This window comes from Haliotis rubra, unplaced genomic scaffold, assembly GCF_003918875.1.
Source record: "Haliotis rubra isolate DU_JTF1 unplaced genomic scaffold, ASM391887v1 Scf1090, whole genome shotgun sequence".
Taxonomy (NCBI): domain Eukaryota; kingdom Metazoa; phylum Mollusca; class Gastropoda; order Lepetellida; family Haliotidae; genus Haliotis; species Haliotis rubra.
In genome coordinates, this window is record NW_025764993.1 from 191,857 (window position 1) to 215,497 (window position 23,641).

At 41.1% G+C, this 23,641-nt stretch overlaps 1 protein-coding gene across 2 annotated transcripts in view; it reads right to left on the minus strand.

Moving 5' to 3' along the window:
- Nucleotides 1–220: 220 nt before the first annotated feature.
- The window catches only part of LOC124283221, a 31,572-nt gene continuing 8,151 nt past the window's right edge, over nucleotides 221–23,641 (minus strand). For both annotated transcript variants that reach the window (XM_046719254.1, XM_046719260.1), the window contains 9 exons: nucleotides 23,551–23,628; nucleotides 22,820–22,946; nucleotides 22,275–22,448; nucleotides 20,573–20,794; nucleotides 8,049–8,155; nucleotides 7,093–7,166; nucleotides 4,459–4,761; nucleotides 2,751–2,828; nucleotides 221–377 (listed from right to left, as the gene is read on the minus strand). In XM_046719254.1, the coding sequence (XP_046575210.1) occupies nucleotides 7,131–7,166; nucleotides 8,049–8,155; nucleotides 20,573–20,794; nucleotides 22,275–22,448; nucleotides 22,820–22,946; nucleotides 23,551–23,628 (744 nt within the window). In that variant the 3' untranslated portion in view covers nucleotides 221–377; nucleotides 2,751–2,828; nucleotides 4,459–4,761; nucleotides 7,093–7,130. The remainder of the gene's footprint in view (nucleotides 378–2,750; nucleotides 2,829–4,458; nucleotides 4,762–7,092; nucleotides 7,167–8,048; nucleotides 8,156–20,572; nucleotides 20,795–22,274; nucleotides 22,449–22,819; nucleotides 22,947–23,550; nucleotides 23,629–23,641) is intronic.

Sequence of the window (23,641 nt, forward strand, 5' to 3'; positions counted from 1 at the left end):
ACTCGGATTCGATACCCCACTTGGGTACAATGCATGAAGCCCATTTCTGGTGACCCCGTCGTGATATTACTGCAATATTGCTAAACGTGGCCTAAAACTAAATTCAATTAATCAAAATCCCAGTGTTTCATTGTAAGCCTCCAACATGAGCGTTAACATTTCCTTGTTTACTTTCATCACTGTTGTGATCGAACGTTGGTATATATAAGAAACATCAAAATGTTACTCTAACGCAGTTTAATGAGTGTACGCTGGGTTGGTTATATATTTGTCGTACTTTATATCACCCCCGCGACGTCGTTGAATGAAGAAAACTATGACGCCACCGAGGATGCCGCCCAGAACCAACATTGCGATTGCTACTCCAACAAGTGTACCTTGGAAAGTGGAAAAAAACACGATAATTATTTTCTATTGTGGGGTGCAATAACAGAGTGGACAAGTATACACTACTGGAATAAAGTAACTGTGAATTGTTTTATGTTATGGCATTTTGTTAATGTAAAAAGATAATATCATGATTTCAAGTGTTTTCCTGCTTAACCGTTGACAGGATAATATCATATGCTGTATGATTAGACTCCAGGCACCGTGACACGCCTTTGAAGAGATGTGGTGTCAAATCTCATTTTCAAATTCAGCATCGTGTGTGCCCACCATTGACGTGTGTGTCCACCATTGACGTACGTGTCTACCATTGACGTGCGTGTCCACCAATGACGTGCGTGTCTACCATTGACGTGTGTGTCTACCATTGACGTGTGTCCACCAATGACGTGCGTGTCCACCAATGTCGTGTGTGTCTACCATTGACGTGCGTGTCCACCATTGACGTGCGTGTCTACCATTGACGTGTGTGTCCACCATTGACATGCGTTTCCACCATTGACGTGCGTGTCTACCATTGACGTGCGTGTCCACCAATGACGTGCGTGTCTACCATTGTCGTGTGTCCACCATTGACGTGCGTGTCCACCATTGTCGTTTGTCCACCATTGACGTGCGTGTCTACCATTGACGTGTGTGTCCACCATTGACGTGCGTGTCCACCATTTACGTACGTGTCCACCATTGACTTGCGTGTCCACCAATGACGTGCGTGTCTACCATTGACGTGCGTGTCCACCAATGACGTCCGTGTCCACCATTGACGTGTGTGTCCACCATTGACGTGCGTGTCTACCATTGACGTGTGTGTCCACCATTGACGTGCGTGTCCACCATTGACGTGCGTGTCCACCATTGACGTGCGTGTCCACCAATGACGTGTGTGTCTACCATTGTCGTGTGTCCACCATTGACGTGCGTGTCCACCATTGACGTGCGTGTCTACCATTGACGTGTGTGTCCACCATTGACGTGCGTGTCTACCATTGTCGTGTGTCCACAAATGACGTGCGTGTCCACCAATGTCGTGTATGTCCACAATTGACGTGCGTGTCCACCATTGACGTGTGTCCACCATTGACGTGCGAGTCCACCAATGACGTGCGTGTCCACCATTGACGTGCGCGTCTACCATTGACGTGCGTGTCCACCATTGACGTGCGTGTCTACCATTGTCGTGTGTGTCCACCATTGACGTGCGTGTCTACCATTGACGTGCGTGTCCACCATTGACGTGCGTGTCTACCATTGACGTGTGTGTCCACCATTGACGTGCGTGTCTACCATTGACGTGTGTGTCCACCAATGACGTGCGTGTCCACCAATGTCGTGTGTGTCCACCATTGACGTGCGTGTCCACCATTGATGTGTGTGTCTACCATTGTCGTGTGTCTCCACCATTGACGTGCGTGTCCACCATTGCAGGTTTGACAGATACGATGCATAGACGACACTAAGCGATTGAAGTAAGCTTTGGGAATGTTGTTCTGTTTCTGAACCAAGTTGAACGCTTGTCCCAATTCAGCTAATGTCCACGGCTGATTCTGGGCTGACGTAATCGGAGAAATAGCTGGCCAGGGGAGTACCGGAATGTCCTGCTGTTTCAGGAAATCTGTCACAAGACGAGCGACATGTGGACGGGCATTATCTTGCTAAAGCGAGAAGATACGTCTCTGTCCTTGAATGAACGGCTGCACATGAGGCTCGGTGATCTCATCCCTGTATCGCAGACCTGTCAGATTACATTGGCACATGGCAAGATCTGTCTGACCATGAGATGTGATTGTGTCCCATACCATGACGTAACTGCCACCAAACTATCGACGCTGAACAACGCAAAGGGCTCTGTCAATGGAACCCTGTGAGCAGATCTCCAAAACTACAAGTGCTTGCTCATCCATCACCCAGGGTGCAGATCTCCATAACGGTGGCTACTTTCCCTGGACCCTATCACTGCTTCATCTACCATAACGATGTTACCTTCCCTGAGATCTATCACTGCTTCATCTACCCTAACAACGTTACCTTCCCTGAAATCTATCACTGCTTCATCTTGCCTAACTACGTTTTACCTTCCCTGTTCTCTATCACTGCTTCATTTCACTGAACGACGTAACCTTCCCTGAACTATGTCGCTGCTTCATCTCGCCTAACAACGTTACCTTCCCTGAGATCTATCAATGCTTCATCTTGCCCAACGACACCCCTCTCTTTCAGCTCTATCGTTATTCCATGTCATCGAAAATTGCTTCATACTGTTCAAATGCACCCCACTGTCAGAAATCTATCACTTATTGCCCGAGAAAGAGCCCAAATAATTGGCTAGGTACTTATTCATTTCAGATATTGCGATTACAAGATACCTGTTGCTGGGGAAGATTTTGACGGTGACGTTTCCCCACACTGCGTCGCCGACGACGACGGTGATGTTTTGTGTCCTCCTAAAATAGATGCATTTTGATGAGATATATTACACTGTTTATTATATAGGTACTATTTTTCCTGTACCACGATTGGTTAAAATACCGTCACATGATTGACTACATAACACGATATTGACTTAAGTTTTCTGATAAATTACGATATTGACTTGGGTTACAAAAAATAGACAAGGAATCTCGTAAGAAGGGGATTCCTCCGCTTTTCAGCCAATCAGATCACTCAGATAGATGGCACAGTGTGTGCATTAAACGTTTATGTTAAAACCCGTTTCTCTTTCATTATATAATAAAACAATTATAGACTCTTGTAGAGGTCGATGTCGGTTTTTATTGACCTGAGAAAAACAATATCGACCTCGCAAGCTCAGTCGATATTGTTTTACTCAGGTCAATAAAAACCGATATCGACCTCTACAAGAGTCTATAATTGTATAATATTAACTGTCATAAGGTAAACATATAATCCTGCAATATGATACTTCAGTGCAATGAATCATGATCATCATACTCATCAGCGATATTTGAACGTTCAAAGCAATGTAATATTATTTATCACACCTTTCTATAATGTTGTGTTAATTTCGTGCAAATATGTAATGATGTTATCTTATCATCATGCCAGCTGATCAATACCGAATTATTCAACGAATGTGTCATGGAAAACATCTATGGAGAAACGTGCATTTCAAATTGTGTCTACCGTTGTCTGTGACAATTCGTCCTGGTGTATGTGTCTTACAAATAACCATTATGTACTAGTTATTCAATTATAGATCTTGCAAAGTTTTGTAATTACATTTAGAAATTATAAGGAGACCCTGAATATTGTTGCACGGTGCTCCAACAGTGTACAGGAACTCTGTAGGGGAGATAACTGAGCTCGTTTTCCGTTGCGATATTGTGGTACAATTTAGTGGGGAAAGGGAGTATAGCAGTCCAAAGCAACGCGTTGATGAAGAAACAAGCAACGAATGGAAACCGATATTATACATATTTATAATTATTATGCAAGCATATTTTTCTGGCTACCTGATTGGTCTAGTGGCGGTCACGTGACCGTCGACAGAAAAGCATATTGACTCCAACCAAGGTCCGACCAAAAGTCATATTGACCTGAGTTACTATGACGTCAAGCTATGACGACAATCACGTCAAGCTATGACGTCATTCTTTTGTTTACATGTCACAGTATTGTTGACATAACGTTATTGATTTGTAGTGAAAATAAAATTACTTTTCTAGACTAAGTGGACACGTTTTGGATTTTAGAAGCTTTTTTCGGTAATTAAAAAATAAAACAATTATAGACTGGTTGAATTCGGTCAATACCAGTTTTTATGGACCCGCCAAAAGCTTCGTCCTCGGTCAATACTGCTTTTCGCGGGTCCATAACACCAGGTATTGACCTCATCACCAGTCTATAATTATATAATATTGTTTTAATATTGTCGGTGTTGATTACACTAATATAGGCAATAAGATTTATTGTACATTAAATTTGCTTGCTTTTTTTAATGAAGACATGAGAGTAAGCTGTAGTGTCAGCAGTAGTGATGTTTCGCATTAGGGTATTTTTTATTATATTGTAACATAATCAACATTCAGGTGTTCCAGAGAAGAACTGACTCACCTGTAAACGTTTTTGTGGAGGAGGGTGATGCAGCCAACAACGTAGAGCGCTTGCCTTCACAAGCACATGGAGTAGTTTCCTCCGCCTTGACAGTAGCTGATGTGGATGCAGCTGACGTCGTGGGACTGTTGCAGACACAAGCACAAGGAGTAGGTTTCTGCACCTTGATAGTAGTTGATGTGGATGTAGCTGTTGTCGATCCAGTCGTGGTTGTCGGTGTCGCTGATGATGAGTGAGATTCTGTGTGTGCAGTTACTTTCGCTGGCCCTTCTGTTATTGCTTGAGTTGTACTGGGGCTGGTAGCTTTTTGAGACAATGATGTTGTTAGTGAGAATTGCAAATACTCTTCGGTGATGTTGCTTTTCATAGTGATATAATGAACTACTGAGCTATTGATACAGCAAACTGACATGATAAAGCAATGACAGAAATAACTAATATGATCATAATAATCTATGTATATAGCGCCGAGTTCCAGCTAGGCTGCTCACGGGCGCTTTGTTTTTCCCTCGATCATTGGATGTCTCAACGGCACTTCGTATTATCAATCTCAACTCCCTGGGGGATCATACAACTCTTGCAGCCACTAGTCGCACCGAGTTAGTGTGGCTTTCCCATCCTTACGAGAAATGATCCCGAAGTTACCTACACAAAGTGTTTATATTTTAAAGCCATTTATCTGAGTAGGTTAATTACTGTATCTTTTAGAGTTTCATTAAGTTACCTCCACAAGATTCAGTTAAATAGCTAATCCATAATTAGCTGGGGTTAATCCATTCTATAAGATAGGGGAGTAAGGTGTATTTTCTTTGCTAATTTCTTACTCCACTGTCTCACAACTGGGAGTCTCACAACTGGGAGTTCTCATAAATGGGAGTAGACCTTACGAGATACCCGTTCACAGCTGGATCGACTGGGACACCTAGTTGCAATACATTGTACAAGTTCACTGCACGTTGCTGTACCCGCAACTAGGTGTGGCCACCATCTGGTCATATACAAACGGATTCGTGGGTTCTTTCAAGTGCACATGGTAGTGTACTGCACATGGGATTGTGACAACACTGAAAGAGTCTGCACACAAGGTTGACTTCAAGGTCACCCGGTCACAGATGGGCTCGATCCCGGCACCTCCAACCTCACTGGATTACTAGCCTGGCGCCTTAGCCTGCTCGCCCACAACGCCCCAGAGATGTAATTAATTACTAGCAATACGAACAAATGTCACCTGACACTGTGATATAACGAACTACTCACTGTACCCATGTGGGGAATCGAAGGTCCGGGTTCGATTCCCCGCATTAGTACAATGAGTAAAGCCCATTTCTGCTGTCCCCCGTCGTGATATTCCTGGAATATTACTAAAAGCAGCGTAAAACTTAACTCACCAACTCACTTATTACTTTCATAACGTAAATATGTGTACTATGTGTTTGCTATCAAACCTACTATATGTACTAGGCGTCATAATGAAGGGTCATATGATATATAGCACATGTAAAGGAACATTTCTCAGAAATAATACAACTAAGAGTGTCATCATAATGTTTAATGTTTTGACAATCGTGACACATCGTGACATACAGACAAAATGTTCAAACAGCACCAGCAAACATCAGTTGTATAGACTGGTCGACGTGCATATTCCACGGACCAATTGGCCTGAAATCTCTACCACAATTATAGCACTCTGAGTCACATTAAAGCGGACATCAACCTGCCGCTGAGTTTGACCTGATTTCAAAAGGCTTATAGCCTTACCCCTTTCAGCAAGTGTAAAAAATGTATCATGTTAAGCTGCGATTTCAAACCGGTACCTGAACAGTAAACGACGGTGAAAAAGCATCAACGCATGTGTATTGTCCTCCACCTTCCATGTATAGAGCGACTTGTACGTACAAATCATTGACATTAAGTGACAGGTGGATTTCCATACTGACAATCTGAATGAAAAATGTGCCATTTGCAACAGAATGTGTCGGACTTTAAAGAACGTAATAATGACACTTCAACGACCTGATGTGTTTTTCCATATTGTTAATAAAGTTTGGAAAACATTCTCTAGTATATTTTTCAAACAAAAACGAAGATTTTACACCTTTAAGAAATAGAGGATATTATATGAGTGCCCATGTCATGCTATGTTTACGATACGAGTGCCCAAATGTTGGTAGTTACCGAGTGAGAGCGGCGGATATATCGATATTTAGGCACGAGTGTTGTAAACATGGTATGATATGGGCACGAATATTAGATTCTGTTTATTACTGAAGTCGTCAAATAGAGGTAAATAAACCCAAATCTACTTTCAAACATAGGCTGGCTACCCGCCGTCACCGCATGTAGAACGCAACGTCCCAGAAGAAACGTGACGTCATAGCATTGTCCATGACGTCACGTCACCCTGACAAAGTGATATTTTGCCCTAGGGCATTGTATGAAAAATATGAACCCCGATATTTTCGCCCTCGTAGGTAATAAATAGTGTTACCAATACCTTGACCCTTCATTAATGACGCCGAGTATATATAACCCTTAAAATAACATTCACCCTAGAACACATCGTTTTATTGGATAATAACATTCATTCTAAAACACATTGAAGTTTTATTTTATAATTCAGGAGCCAGTCACCTTTGTTCGATGACCCTAAGGTTGGATTTCTAAGAACTTCAGTCGTTATTGTAGAAGCGGTAAAAGTTTTTTTTCTGGAACACAAACATCGTGATTAGTATTTTGTATAAAAAAACGTGTATGTACAAGCACAGTGGACGTTTTGTAACCATCAGAGGCGAGACTAGTGGAGGGGTCAGTCTTTCGAAACCAGTGGGGGTTAAAGTGTTGTAAGGTGAACATGAATGTTAGTACGGAAGTTCAAATCCATCAGCATGGCTTGGTGAGTTGAGATTAGGTGAAATTGGGTTTAACGTCGTACTTGAGAATATTTCGCTCATATGACGACGTGCATGCGTGTGTATGTGTATGTGCGGCTGCGTGTACTAGCCCAGACTTAAGCTGCTTTTATAGTGCTAGCTCACTGAGATGCCATGCCGCAGTGAAGCATGAATGCCCCACTCAGACACATTATACTGACTCCAAGCCGACCAGTCCTTGTTGTACCCAGTAATGCCGAGCGTCAGGCAGTGACCAACAAGTTCCATATTTTAACGTCTTTTTGGTATGACTCGGTCGGGGATCGAACCCGCGACCTTCCGTTCTCCGGACGGACGCTCTCACCACTACACCACGGAGGCGGTCTGCATGGCTTGGTTAGGACAGGTCATGAAAACATAGGTAAGATACACATATATATTCCAGTGGACAAAATCATCAGTATATATATATCTCAAAACGAACAGAAATTACAAAGATGTTTAATCCATAAAAATATCTTGGACACCAGTATTCTTATTCCAATGTTGTACAATTCGATTCGAGCTCCGGCCTTATGAAGAGGCAATAATATTTCTGCTTGACTTTCACAGTTTCAACATTAACGTTTGCAACGGCAAACGAGTTGTTGCGTTGAAGTTATTCAAGAAAGAAGTATTTAAGGAAAGAAAAGTGTCTTCAAATATGTATATACATACCGATTGTGAAAGTGTTACTTTAAATCCGTTCGTTAAGACATAGTTTTTCAATGAAATGTAGGCATCTTTAAGTCCAATTTCGTGGTCTACTGGTCCGGACAGCACACCTTGAATAAAAAAAAGGGAGTGAGTGGAGGTTAAACTGCAACAGAATCATTGCGGTATGTACAGAGGCGACTTCTGGACCAGGCTTACCACTTGCTGCACATGCGCAGCGTCATTTTACACACTTCATCGTCTGATCTAGTGCTATTGGAATCTATTTCACCAGACTCCACGCATTGCCAGTTTCTTTCGGCTTTATATGTGAATGCTAATTTTAGACGTAGTGGTGTCATGCGTTTTTTTAACAATAAAATGAAGCCGTTTGTGACGAATTCAAGTCAAGAGAGTCTTATTCCTTCACTGACTTGAGGAGAGCCCTGACATTGGCTGCCATTGACGCATTTTATTTAGAACAGACATGTCTGTGACACACACTGCAAATGATCATTCTTCACCATTCGCCTCGATGCTCATGCTGTTTGTCACTGGATTGTCTGGTCCAGATTCGATTATTAACAGACCGCCTGTAATGTTCGGCGTTAAACGGCGTTACGGCATATGGCGTTAAACAAGAATCAAAAACACCACTTGCCCGTTTATGGAACCTATAAAAGACTCGTCCCTACCATCGTTGAAATATACTTACATATTTCTTGTATCTAAAAATATACTTACGATACTGTGAATTGTATTCAATGATATTGTTATCAAAATAAGTCCGTTTTTAAATATCATTTGCAATATTTCTGATAGATTGTGGAAATATACGTGAATCTTATGCCTGGCAGCTGAAAGCCAGTTTGGGCTAAGACGGTATCCAGTCGGGACAAAATGTCCTTGGGAAAGGCACGAGTCACTAATCGGCTTTTCCCGGAAATTCACGAATCGCTCATCAATAACTCGTGATAATTCCACTTATACGGTGTGAGCTGAAGGCTCACTGGTCCCACATTCTGGCTAGAACAGGAACCTAGGCCTGATGGTTGTGGTTTGATTTGAGGAAAATAGAGAGCAGGTTACAGCCAGACATTTCACGAAACGACATAAGGGTTGTTGCAATCGTTAATGGGTGAGGTAAATGAAACATACTTAGCCTGGCCGTTTTGTTGGAAATATGCCCTGTCTTCCCAGGTGTAAATTGATGCAGAAAAAATGTTCACTTCAATTAGTTTATAATTTCATGCACTAAAGATATTTGTTGTCAAAAGGTTATATTTTTATGTTGTAAAGTACAAAGTTCTAAAACAGTGTAGTAATTTTCATTGTAAAATTTAGTTCAGATTAGGTTCAGAAAGTCTAGCTTGGCTATAACTGTTATTAGTTTTCCAAAAAGTATTATCATGATTGTCATAACAGATTACTTCCCCTTATTGTGAGTGTTGCCCCTCATCAGAGCACATGGCTTGTCACTGCCTCCATGTTGGAGACATTTAGCTGTTGTAGTTGGCATGAACACAAATGCATAATAAGGTAATATTATTTGAAGGTTTTGTTAATTGTACATTTTATTCATTTATCTTGTAACAGTTAATTTGAAGTAATTTACTTAGATTTGTCACGTAGTTTGACTGTTAGGAATAACTGACTGTTAGGAATAATTTACTTAGCAAGTCTGTATTTCTGCTTTGTAGTTTTCTGAACCTCACCAAGCCAAAGAAAGAAGTCAAAGTGAAACTGAACGTATACCAGAATAAATTATTGGTGCGAGTAAAGAATTTTTGTGTCTTGCATCCACATCAGTTCAGAATTTTTTTCTACCATTGCCATATGATGTTGGAGCTGAAGAACGTTGACCATCAGAACTTTAATGCCAAATAATGTCAGTAGATAGACTAGTCAAATTTCTCAGAAATGTGGATTTTAAGGATGCATGAGGCATTTTTGAGTAAAAGCAAGCAAACAACATTTTCTGGGGTAGTTTTTCGTGCTGAATACGAATCTGTTGTTTGCTAAGCTCAAAAATGCCTAATTAGGTCACAAATTAGGTTCAAAGGTCAATGAGTGCAAAATTCAAATTTTTAAAAAAGTGTTTTATTTATCATTCTCCATCCATACAATGAACTCAGTTTACAATATATTGATTAATAATGTTACCACAGGATTTCAAAATGTTGGATTTCATGGAAATGCTGAAGGAAAAATTTCGTATTTTTTGCAAATATCTCCCTTATGGAGCGACTTTTAGTTTTTGCGTGAAGAGCTACTTCTTACAAGCATTTTTGCTCAAAATGCAAAGCAAGGCTGAATCTTTTCCTTTTGTTGACAGAATTATATTCCAGGCAAACTGTTTAGGTCACAAAAATCGCATATTAAGCGCATAATTACTTCAAAGGTTAATGAGTGTGACAGGATGCGATAGGCATTTTTACATGTATGCCACACGAATGCTTTTATACTGCTTCACATGCATGTCAAATGAAACTGCTTTCATTCATGCAGTGAGTTTGATTAATGATTTTAGCAACATAATTACCCACAGAACAGTTCAGGAAATCACAGGAACAGGTGGGAACCCTATCTGATAATGGCATTGATGGCACACCCCTCTATGCTGGTTCAAGTCTTATCTGTCGTCCCGTCACCAGCAAGTACTGATAGAGGATCATTACTCTAATCCAGCTCATCTATTTTGTGGTGTCCCACAAGGATCGGTCTTAGGTCCGGTCTTGTTCAGTCTTTACATCAAAGATCTTGGGAAAATCATGGAAGCCCACCATGTTGATCGCCATCACTTTTCTGATGATTCCTAAAATGTACAAAGTCTTCCTACTCACTATGGATCAAGCAACACCCGCCTTGAATGACCTACAACAGTGCTGTGAGGAAACCAAGAGCTGGATGTTTGACTACATGCTGAAATTGAACAGTTCAAAGACAGAGTGCATTCTACTGGGTCCTGCAAAACGTTGCTCCCAGTGCTCATTGAATGCTCTTGATTTTGATGGAGAAAGTATTCACAGAAAGTAAGAGATCTTGGTGTCATCCTTGACTCCGACCTCTCTTTGGATGATCACATACCACATCTCTCTAGGATCTGTTTTGCAGCTCTACGCAATATCAGTTCCATTAGGCAATACCTGACTATAGATTCGGCAAAAACTCTCACCTTATGCCATGTAATGGCCTGCCTGGACTGTTGTAACTCTCTCCTAGCCGGTGCAAACAAATCACAAATCCAGAGACTTCAACGAATCCAAAATGCTGCGGCAAATGTCGCGACTAGATCGAAGAAGTTTGACCACATCTCTCCCATTCTTCAATCTCTTCATTGGCTTCCAATCGAGAACCGGATCCGCTTTAAACTCCTCTGCCTCTCCTACCGCTTCCTGTCTGGATGCGTTCCTGCTTATCTCTCCAATCTTCTTATGTCAGCTAGATCCAGCTAGATCCCTTCGTTCTCAGGATAAAAACCTTCTGCTTGTTCCTAGAGCAAACAGTGTTCGCTACGGCAGCAGATCATTCGCCTACGCAGCTTCAACAGCCTGGAATGATCTTCCCCTCTCTCTCCAGAACACCAGTGACTTCTCTAGCTTCCGATCAAAACTGAAAACTCAACTTTTCCTGATGTCTTTCCAACTTTGCTGAACTCTGAGCATACTTCAGTATGGATATATGCACATTAGAAATGCCCTATTATTACTATTATTATTATAATGTGTCAAATACTGAGTATGAAGATGAAGGCGAAAGTGGAACATAAATGCATACAAGCCATGTGCTATGACTGAAGGATCGAGGGTGTACTAAAAGACTTTGCTATCACATATTTGGTTTTAGGAATCTTTGTGCCGGAGGATTTTGTTAGTTGATGCACTGCTGGACACAAATGCAAAATATGTACACAAGGCCTTTGTACGTATTGTAGACGTGAATGATTTAATAGCAGCCGAAGCATGCTATCATATTGACTGTCTAAGTAAATTTCTGTAAATATCATGTCACATGTTGTACGTGAGTCAAGAAGCAGAGTAGGCCAGCGTACATGCTTCTGAACATCTTACTTGGTGGCCAAAGTCATGTTTATAATGAGTTTGAAGAAGGTGAAATAGGCGCATCTGATGTTGAACGGGTTAAGAACACAAGGGTTAGAAGTACAGGGCACTTCGCACCAAGGTACCAAGTCCATCTTGTTTGATGTTTTCACAAAAAGTGTGTCCTGCCCCCAAGAAAAAAGAAAAAAAAAGCTCCCAAAGACCAAGTTCCTTGAAAACACTCCCCCAGTTTGTGGATCTAGTGCTTGGAGAACCCGGGTATAACTGATGATGTGCCAAGCATTCTCTATGGTACAGCTCAACTTCTTGACTGTGCATGTTGATTGGTGAAGGGTCATAACAATACCAACATGTTTAGGTGGTGCTTCCTTGTCCCCGCAAACGCTGTAGACCATGTCTTGCCCCATACTACGAACACCTGTATTCTTAATCCGTTCAACATCAGATACACGCCTATTTCACGTTCTTCAGAAGGAGGTACACTGGCCAACTCTACTTCTTCACTCACGTCACAACATTTGAATCCCGGATCTGACATATCACTGCAGAGTCTCAGAGCAACGTGCTCCAGTGACATGAACAACAAATTCATAAGTGACCCCAATGCACTTTTATAAAGGTCCCTTGAAGTCCCCTGTCTACTGAAATATGATGATGGGATGATAGAGTCTGACTCATTGGCTAATTCTTTGTACCTCATGAACACAGCAGACAATTCAAATATGTGTTCATTCTCTGCACGGTGACATAACTCCTGACACAACCAAGCCATGGCCATATCAGCTCATTTGCTGTCAGTTTCTGCCCTTTTGGCATCCCACAGAAATTAACTTAGATGTGATAGCATGATTCGGCTGCTATTAAATCATTCACGTCTATAATACGTTCAAAGACCTTGTGTGCATATTTTGCATTTGTGCACACTTTAGAATGTATTATTATGGTAGAAACATGGCTCGTCTTCTGCTTGCTTTCAGAGCTGTGACAGAAAATACACAACGTCAAGTTCACTGTTGAAGTACCCCTGCGTAAAAAGCGGTATCCTTCATCTGAAACACCAGTCTGTTCATTTCCTTGTGAAGCACTGGACTGATCCTTGGCAAGCCTTACATTTATTTTTCCTTAATGTGTGTATGCTGAATAACAGAGTTTGTGCGATTTTAGATTAGGGTTGCCGTCAAGAGACTCTTCAAAGAGGAACGAAAGCCTGTCTACAGATGACCGAACTTTGCAATGTTTCAATTTGTGCCTGAACTGGGTGGCCTCAAAAATGGATTAGATGCCCAGTTCTGTCTGGTTGTAGAGGGTATTTTTAGACTGACTGGTTTCCTGACATATGATACAAAGTTCAAATGATAAACCTTGGCCTGTGAATAGAAACAAACTTACACCAGTGCTACGTATATACCGCCACTGATGACCTCTCCTGGTACACACACACTGCACCTTTTGAATAAAAAAAGTACCAGTGCAGTGCGTCAACTAACAAAATCCTCCGGCACAAAGATTCCTAAAACCAAACATGTGATAGCAAAGTCTTTTAGTACAGCCTCGATCCTTCAGTCATAGCACATAACATGGATTGTATGCATTTATGTTCCACTTTCGCCTTCATCTTCATACTATGTATTTGACACATTATCGGATAGGGTTCCCACCTGTTCCTGTGATTTCCTGAACTGTTCTGTGGGTAATTATGTTGCTAAAATCATTAATCAAACTCACTGCATGAATGAAAGCAGTTTCATTTGACATGCATGTGAAGCAGTATAAACGCATTCGTGTAGCATACATGTAAAAATGCCTATCGCATCCTGTCACACTCATTAACCTTTGAAGTAATTATGCGCTTAATATGCGATTTTTGTGACCTAAACAGTTTGCCTGGAATATAATTCTGTCAACAAAAGGAAAAGATTCAGCCTTGCTTTGCATTTTGAGCAAAAATGCTTGTAAAAAGTAGCTCTTCACGCAAATACTAAAAGTCGCTCCATAAGGGAGATATTTGCAAAAATACGAAATTTTTCCTTCAGTATTTCCATGAAATCCAACATTTTGAAATCCTGTGGTAACATTATTAATCAATATATTGTAAACTGAGTTCATTGTATGGATGGAGAATGATAAATAAAACACTTTTTAAAAAAATTGAATTTTGCACTCATTGACCTTTGAACCTAATTTGTGACCTAATTAGGCATTTTTGAGCTTAGCAAACAACAGATTCGTATTCAGCACGAAAAACTACCCCAGAAAATGTTGTTTGCTTGCTTTTACTCAAAAATGCCTCATGCATTCACATTTCTGAGAAATTTGACTAGTCTAGGTAGTTGAAGGTTGGATTTCAAATGAGAGACTATTGTTAGATAAGTGTGATAATCTGTCAAATAGGGGGTCCAAAGCTTCGGGAAAAACTACAAGTTCCACGAGATCGGCTCTAGCTAAGGAAAATGCAAAATTGGCTGAACTTCTTGCAGAAAAAGACATGTTGGAGGAAACACGTAAAATGAAGGAGCTTCAGTTGAACATACAAATAGCTAAGACTAGGGCAAGAGATGCTGTTATAGACTTGGAGCTACAGGGTGATTCTAACCTCAATGTCCCCAGTCAGGGTGTAGGTGCTGTTACACACGAAGTTAAACATGAAGAACCTCAGACAGAATACAAGCCTCAAGGTCTGAACCCAAATGCAAGTTATTTCACTCCTTCAACAAAAGTTCACCCACCTTTGACTATGAATACTATGGATTCATCTGTTCAGCAAACACTGCAGCCTACCCAGAATGATGTGTTACTGCAAACCCACAGACAGATGACAACTGCCATGTTTCTTCCACAAACTGAAGTACACAAGTTTAGGGGTGACCCAACAGCATACAGCTCATTCATGATGTCATTTGATGCTAGGATAGTTCCTCACACCACAAGCAGTATAGACAGGCTGTACTACCTGGACCAGCAGCTGGAGGGGGAACCAAAGGAGTTGATAGCTGGATGTTTGTACATGGCACCAGTGGAGGGATACATGAAGGCTCGGGAGTTGCTGGCTAGAGAATACGGGGATCCATACAAGGTTTCTGCAAGATAGTCTGAAGTTGAAACAGTTCTCATTCTTTCTCACCAAATATTCACATGCTATGAACAATATATCTCATATGACCGTCCTGAACCATGCACCCAACTTGCAGGCTGTAGTACAGAAGTTGCCTCAATACCTCCAGAACAAGTGGCGAGATCACATTACCAAGTGTAGGATCCAGAACAACAGGATGATTGGATTTAAAGATCTCGTGGAGTTCATAGACTTTGCAACCAAATCAGCGAATGAGCCCATTTTCAGTAAAGAAGCGATGAGTAAAAGTGAAAGTAATCGTGGACAAACTCCTAGCAGAGGATTTAGGAAGGACAAGCTGATTGCTAGCAAACCAAGGTCTAGCACTTTTGCAACAAATGTCGGACAGAACTACACTGATCACAAGAAGAAAGTATCTGTTGGAAATCACATGACATCGATGACTGTGAAGCCTTCAAGCAAAAGACACTGAACGAGAAACGTACTTACTTGAGAGAGAAGCACATGTCTTATGGATGCTACGGATACAACCACGCTGTCAAAGGATGTCTAAGAAAGAGAATATGTAGGAAGTGTGGAAAACGTCATCCAACAGCACTACATGACGATAACAGTCAACATTTAACAGACACCAAGTATCAAACAGAAGGCAACGGCATCCAAAAGGATTTAACAGAAACAGTGTCATCTTCTTGTAACAGTACCAAGTCTGACTCGGTGGAAACTGTGCTACAGTCGATTCTACCTGTCGTCATACGCCAGCAAGGTAACAGTAAAGCGGTGAAGACTTATGCACTCTTAGACAATGGGAGTACTGGCTGCGTCATCACAGATACCCTCAAAGATCAACTTGGCGCATCAACAACTATGACAACTCTGAAACTACAGACTATGCATGGTGTAGATATGGTAGAAACCTCAGCTGTAACTAGCCTCACTGTAACTGACAATCAGGACAATCATCCAGTCTATCTTCCTCGGACATTTGTAAAGGAAATACCAGTTAATCATAACCAGATTCCTGATCCAAAGTTTCTCGAGCGATTCTCTGATCTTGAAGATATGGCAAGTAAATTACCTGAATTTTACCCGGACCTTGAAGTTGGTCTCCTAATTGGAAGTAACTGTCCTTCAGCCTTACAGCCTAAAAATATGATTCCATCAGATGGGGATGGTCCATTCGCAGTGTCGTATAAGCATGGCTGGACGATTAACGGGCCTCTGCATGTGAAGTTTAATAGTGAGAGAAACACTCTTGTCTGCAACAGAGTCATTTTTTGCGAAAAGAGTTCTGTGAAGGAATGTCTAGCTCCGAGTACTAACGTAAGGATCTTCGAACGAGACTTCAGTGAGCAGGATCTCGGCAAAGTACCAGGGGAGAAGGGCTATTCAAGAGAAGATAAGAGATTTATGGAGACAGCAGAGGAACAGGTGACATATGTCAATCGTCACTATGAGCTTCCATTACCATTCAGAGACGATACATTATGTGCAAACAACAGGACTCAAGCAGAGAGCAGAGCGAAATGGCAAAGAAAAGAAAATGCTCCAGAATGAACAGTACTACACAAGGATTATGTAGGTTTTGTTGATAATCTCCTTGAAAAGGGCGCTACGTACAAGCTACCTGAAAATCAACTGTCAGCTGAATCACAGAGAATTTGGTATCTTCGCACCATGGAATCTATCACCCAAAAAGCCAACAAAGATCCGTGTGGTTTTGACTGCAGCGCCAAGTATGAAGGAACATCATTGAGCGACAGGCTTCTGCAAGGTCCAGACCTCACAAACTCTTTGATAGGTGTTTTGACAAGATTCAGAGCTGAACGGATAGCATTCATGGCAGAACATAGAGTCCATGTTTTACCAGGTGAAGGTGCCAGTGACTCACCATGACAGCCTAAGATTTTTGTGGTGGCCCAACGGTGATCTCAACGCTGACTTACAGGAATATAGAATGGGTGTACATATCTTCGGAGCAGTCTCCTCTCCCAGCATATCCAAATTTGCATTGAAAGCCACAGCCAACAGAGCAGAAGAAAGGTTTGGCAGTCTCGTAGCTGATGCAATCAGAAAGAACTTTTACGTTGATGACTGTTTAAAATCTGTAGAAGATGCCAAGACAGCTATAAAGCTAATCTATGACGTGAGAGCCGCATGCGCAGATGGGGGTTTCAAATTAACCAAGTTCACTTCAACAGTGAGAAGAAGAGATACCCAGTATTTGTTGCTAATCGTATGAGAATGATAAGGGACTACTCTGAGCAAAAAGATTGGAAGTATGTAGAATCTGATGAGAACCCAGCGGATGTAGCATCCAGAGGAGCTAGCACAGCACAACTACTGGCACAATCAGACTGGTTTGAAGGAACCACAATTCCTCTGGAGATCTGAATCAGAATGGAATCTGAAGCAACCCGGACTTGCAGAATCTGTTGTAGAGGAAACAGTTGCAACTACGTGTGTATCACCAACCAAGATGCAATGTGAAGGGCTTGACACTTTGATTAAACATTATTCAAGTTGGTATCGTCTTAAGCAGGGCGTAGTCATATATCTCCAACTCATCAACAACATCCAAGCTCGTATCAGGAAATGGAAAGGTAAAGTTGAATCGGGGGTATATAACAACAAACCGCTTTTCACAGTTGAGAACCTTGAATGTGCAGAGAATATCATCATGAAGTTTGTGCAGTCCAAGAGTTTCGAAGAGGAAATCCATGTACTTACAGCAGTTGAACAAGGCCATGTATCAAAGCACAGCTCGGTCTACAAGCTGGATCCATTCATCAACAATGGAATTCTAAAAGTAGGTGGCAGACTCAGCCAGTCTCAGATCCCAGATGAAATGAAGCACCAGATTCTTCTACCCAGCAAACATCATGTCACAAGCCTGATCATACAAGACATACACAAGAAGCTTGGCCATGTGGGACGAAATCATGTACTTTCGAAGCTACGAGAAAAGTATTGGGTCATCAGAGAGAAGGCAACCGTGAGAAACATACTGTCCCATTGTGTGACCTGTCGAAGACTGAGATGCCTCCATGTGAACAGAAGATGTCTGACTTACCATTCAGCAGAGTGAATCCAGCACCACCATTTACATACTCAGGTGTAGGTTTCTTTGGCCCGGCATACCATCAAAGAAGGAAGGAAACAGATGAAACGCTATGGAGCACTGTTAACATGTTTAGCGGGTAGAGCCATACACATTGAAACTGCCAACTCTTTGGACACAGACTCATTCATACATGCCTTGCGTCGCTTTATAGCACGACATGGACCTGTCAAAGAAATATGGTGTGACAATGGCACCATTGGAGCTGCCCGAGAATCGAAAAAAGCACTAGCAGAACTTGAGCAAAACAGCATCCACTCTCACCTACTGCAAGCCAACATCGACTGGAAGTTTAACCCACCATCAGCCAGTCACATGGGTGGGGTATGGGAACTCATGAAAGGTTCTGTACGAAAGATTCTATCTCCCATGCTGTATGAGTTTGGAGACCGTTTGGATGACGAAGCATACCGTACCCTGCTATGCGAAGTAGAAGCCATCGTCAACTCCCGTCAACTCACCACAGTTTCCAGTGATGCCACTGACCTGAACCCCCTAACGCCAAACCATTTGCTCATGATAAAATCCAATGTTTTCATCGCTCAACAAGGTAATTTTCAACGTGACGATGTCTACATGCGTCGGAGATGGAGAAGGATTCAGTATCTCGCAAATGTATTTTGGACAAGGTGGAGGAAAGAATACCTGTATTCCCTACAAGAGAGACAAAAATGGAGTACATCAAAATGCAACATTGAAATAGATGACATTGTACTCATCAAGGATGAAAATGCACACAGATCATGCTGGCCCATGGGACGAGTGATCAAAGTTGAGCCTAACAAACAGGGCTATGTGAGAAGTGTGATACTGAAAACTCAAAGTACAGCACTGCGCAGACCTGTACACAAACTAGTTCTATTACTTCCAATGACGAGTGTAAGATGTGCTGATGTATGAAATTTTGTGAAAATTGACATTGTGTATGAATTTATGGCCAAAGTTATGGGCTGTATGTTATTCCAGATTGTTTCTGCATTGTGAGAAGTTTGTTAAACAATGTTGTTTAAAGGCCGAGTGTGTTGATGCAGAAAAAATGTTCACTTCAATTAGTTTATAATTTCATGCACTAAAGATATTTGTTGTCAAAAGGTTATATTTTTATGTTGCAAAGTACAAAGTTCTAAAATAGTGTAGTAATTTTCAGTGTAAAATTTAGTTCAGATTAGGTTCAGAAAGTCTAGCTTGGCTATAACTGTTATTAGTTTTCCAAAAAGTATTATCATGATTGTCATAACAGATTACTTCCCCTTATTGTGAGTGTTGCTCCTCATCAGAGCACATGGCTTGTCACTGCCACCATGTTAAAGACATTCAGCTGTTGTAGTTGGCATGAACACAAATGTGAGTAGCATTGTTTGCTATTGTAATATATTTCAAGGCATAATAAGGTAATATTATTTGAAGGTTTTGTTAATTGTACATTTTATTCATTTATCTTGTAACTGTTAATTTGAAGTAATTTACTTAGACTTGTCATGTAGTTTGACTGTTAGGAATAATTGACTGTTAGGAATAATTTACTTAGCAAGTCTGTATTTCTGCTTTGTAGTTTTCTGAACCTCACCAAGCCAAAGAAAGAAGTCAAAGTGAAACTGAACGTATACCAGAATAACTTATTGGTGCGAGTAAAGAATTTTTGTGTCTTGCATCCACAATGATCATCATCGTCGTCTTGCGCCGGAGAATTTCTTTTTAATCATTTTATTATCATGAAAGTAAATATTCACTGAAACATTTTTTGCAACCATGTATGTATCGTTTTTATGACATCAATGACAAATTAAAAGTATCGAAGGTTGATACAGTTCCTGCCACGCTAGACCAGGGATCCGGATATCACATGTTACTATGTCTAATCAATTTAATTGTAATAGCCCATTTGCTCGACCGTAAACAGTTATAACGAACCAACGGGCTAGTTTTAGTTCATTTTATCCGTTCGATATATGCATTTCGAATTTTGACCATGACGAAATATTCCGTTCGTTATATCCGTCAGTTCGGTAAAATCATGTGGGTTATAACAATAGTTTACCGTATGCGGCGTCTTAACATTATATTCATATATGATCTAGGGCAGGTAACTCTCGTTCGCCTTATCACCTGTAACTCACGTGTAGGAACGGTGGTGTTCAATATGTCTGCCGTCAAATGTTCATGGCCAGTGGTCAGTCACATGCTTTCAGCAAGACAGCAATTTTGCAACACTTACAAATTCATTATACATAACAGTCACTACTGTTTATCTAATTTGTGAAACTTATCCCTACAAAAAGACGATCTAACATACGTGAATAGTGGTCGCAGGTGCCGCTTGTTGACAAATGGGTTCCATCAGGGGTATACTGCTGACTCTGCGCACACGTCTGCGCACTCGGGCAAATGTCGAAGCTGTTGCAGGTTCCTGTCGCCTGGTCGCACGCACTTGCACACGTGAAAGCATTAGTCACGCCTGAGATCGTCATATCATCTTTATACTGGGCAACGAGGTTGGGCCAACGTCGGAATTTAGCTTAAAAAGAAATAACAGCAGACTGATTTATTGACGTAAAATTCAACTTGACCTTTCTTTCCAGGTAAAGCTGGTTAAAATAAATAAATTTTATTTTGTAAACACACACACACACACGAACGCACGCGCACGCACGCACCATTCCCCACCCGTTATTGATTCCTGTTCCTAAGTTCCAATCGAAACGTAATGCAAGTTACATCATTTCAAGAGAAAATACGAGCATATAAATGCATGCAAAATAAAAAAATTATGTTCTCATATCTCCAAGTTCGATATATCGTTTCAGACCTATCAAACTTGTACTTGTAAGAAAGCGCGACGGCCCAAATGATTGCTAGGCAATGCAGTGTCACTGCATATCATTTTCAGTCTGTAAATATCATTTACCTTCTCGTCTTAGATGCTTGATTGGCATTTTAGAAGATGCTATTTGATGAACATGGAGAATTTTCTGGGTTTCATTTTCTTTTTTATTGTTCGGTACAACGTTTCAGGGCTTGTTCTGGCCCCATCATCAGGTAGAACTAAAGTACAGAACTGAATCTCTTTAGTTCTACCTGATGATGGGGCCAGAACAAGCCCTGAAACGTTGTACCGAACAATAAAAAAGAAAATGAAACCGAGAAAATTCTCTATGTTTACCTTCTTGTCGTTTCATATGACTGACTGACTGAATGAGTTTAGTTTTTCACCGCTTTTAACAGTATTCCAGCAATATCACGGCGGGGGACACCAGAAATGGGCTTCACACATTGTGCCCATGCAGGTCAACGAACCCGGGTCTTCGGCGTGACGAGCCAACGCTTTAACCATTAGGCTACCCCACCGCCCCCCGTTTCATATGAAGCAAGGTAAAAGGATTTAAAGTCGCGTTCAAAAGTATCACATTTAAATAGCTACAAGCATACGTGTGTGTTGGGTGCGTGTACCAGATCCATATTTCATCGGGTTCATACAGTGTTTGTTTTACACCGCTTTTAGCAATATTCCAGCAACATCACGGCGGGGGACACCACAAATGGGCTTCACACATTTTGCCCATGTCGGGATTCGAGCCCGTGTCTTCGGCCTGACGAGCCAACACTTCAACCACTAGACTACCCCACCGCCCCTCCATTAATTGAAGTAACTCCAATTTAATGTTGTTAGTTGGTAACGCCGCACATGGCAATATTTCAGCTATGTGGCGGCGATCTGTAAATAGTCGTGTAAATAGACAATACAGTGATCAACAGCATGAACATCCATCTCTGCAATTGGGATACGATGACATGTGTCAACCAAGACAGAGAGCATGACCACCCGTTCCCGTTAGTCGCCTCAGACAAGCAGGAGTTTGTTGAACACTAATTCTATCCCGGATCTTCACGGGTTAACAATTTGAATTCAGCCAGGCGAACAATCAATACGAGATGATTTAGAAATCGCCTATATGTCCACCGTTTACATATTATAGAGTATGGGTCAATAAACCAACCAATAGACGGCGCCTTGTCCAAGAGAGTTCCCAGGAAGTACGTGTTTTCTTCATCCCAATAAATTGAGGTTCTTTGTATCCGAATAGGACTCAAAGTTGTCAGTTTCGAAATTTGCATAACAATCTGCTCTTGCAACTCAAGTCTGTGATCTGTAAGGAAGTCACTTGCGTCTCCTGCGAAGACATCATAATTCTATATCAATATCCTGTTTAGAAACGTCATATTTGTCGTAAAATGAATATTCAAACGATACTTTTCTTCAAGCCCAAAAAACCCGACAAAGACGCTTTTCGTAGAGGTCTAACATGTCTTTCTGTGTACAGAGGTTGACCTGATTTCAGGGGATCTTGTAAACCGAATCCTGACTAAATGAGCTGTTAAGTTACAAAACACTCTTACGTGTATATCATTCTGAATATCAATATATATACAAACGAAATGGAATATATCTGTATTTTTAGTTAAAACAATTCGTTCTTTATGACATTATTTATTTGCTTGTGATGTACCTCTTTCCCTCTAGACATAACTGCAGAAACAGTACCTGGGAAAGTTATCTGGAAATTAGTCCTTTGATCATCTGTAAAGCAGGGTGTGATTATGAAGGCGTTGAGCACATTGGGGTGGTCCTGATTGAAATCGTAGAAGTCGTATATGTAATTTAACCCACTCTGAAAAGAAAACGTGTTATCCATCTGTAGGGTTATTGTAGTACGTTCCTGCAACGTCAGGCTCGCTGACTTGGTTGACACTTTTCATAGTATCCCAATTGGGTAGATCGATGTTCATGCTATTGGTCACTGGATTGTCTGTTCCAGACTCGATTATTTATGGACCGCCGCCATAAAGCTGGAATATTGCTGAGTGCGGCGTTAAACAACAAACAAACGAGAAACTACAGTATGTCAAACAGACACTGAAACAAATATATAAAAAAAATCCCATGCAAGGAAATGTGTGCCAAGTCTAGATCACTAAAGTTTCTGAACATTTAGTCTCCTGATTATAATCTAGAACCACTTTTTTCGGCAAAATATGTTTATTTCAGAGACTAGCTGTTATTCTACTCCTAAAACAACAACTACAACTACAACTGTTACTACTACTACTACAACTACTTCTACTACAACTACTGCTACTACTACTACTACTACTACTACTACTACTACTTCTACTACTACTACTAGTTCTACTACTATTGTTGGGAAAACCTCACCAAAAGATACCTCTTTCCAGCCCTACTCTTGACCCTGACAAAAATAAAATCCTTCTCACCAAAGGGTCGTTTATTTCCAGCCTAACCGGTGTATCTGGACTGTCATTTCCTATGTCATTTGCACTTGTCCAGTAATCCTAGAAACAAACA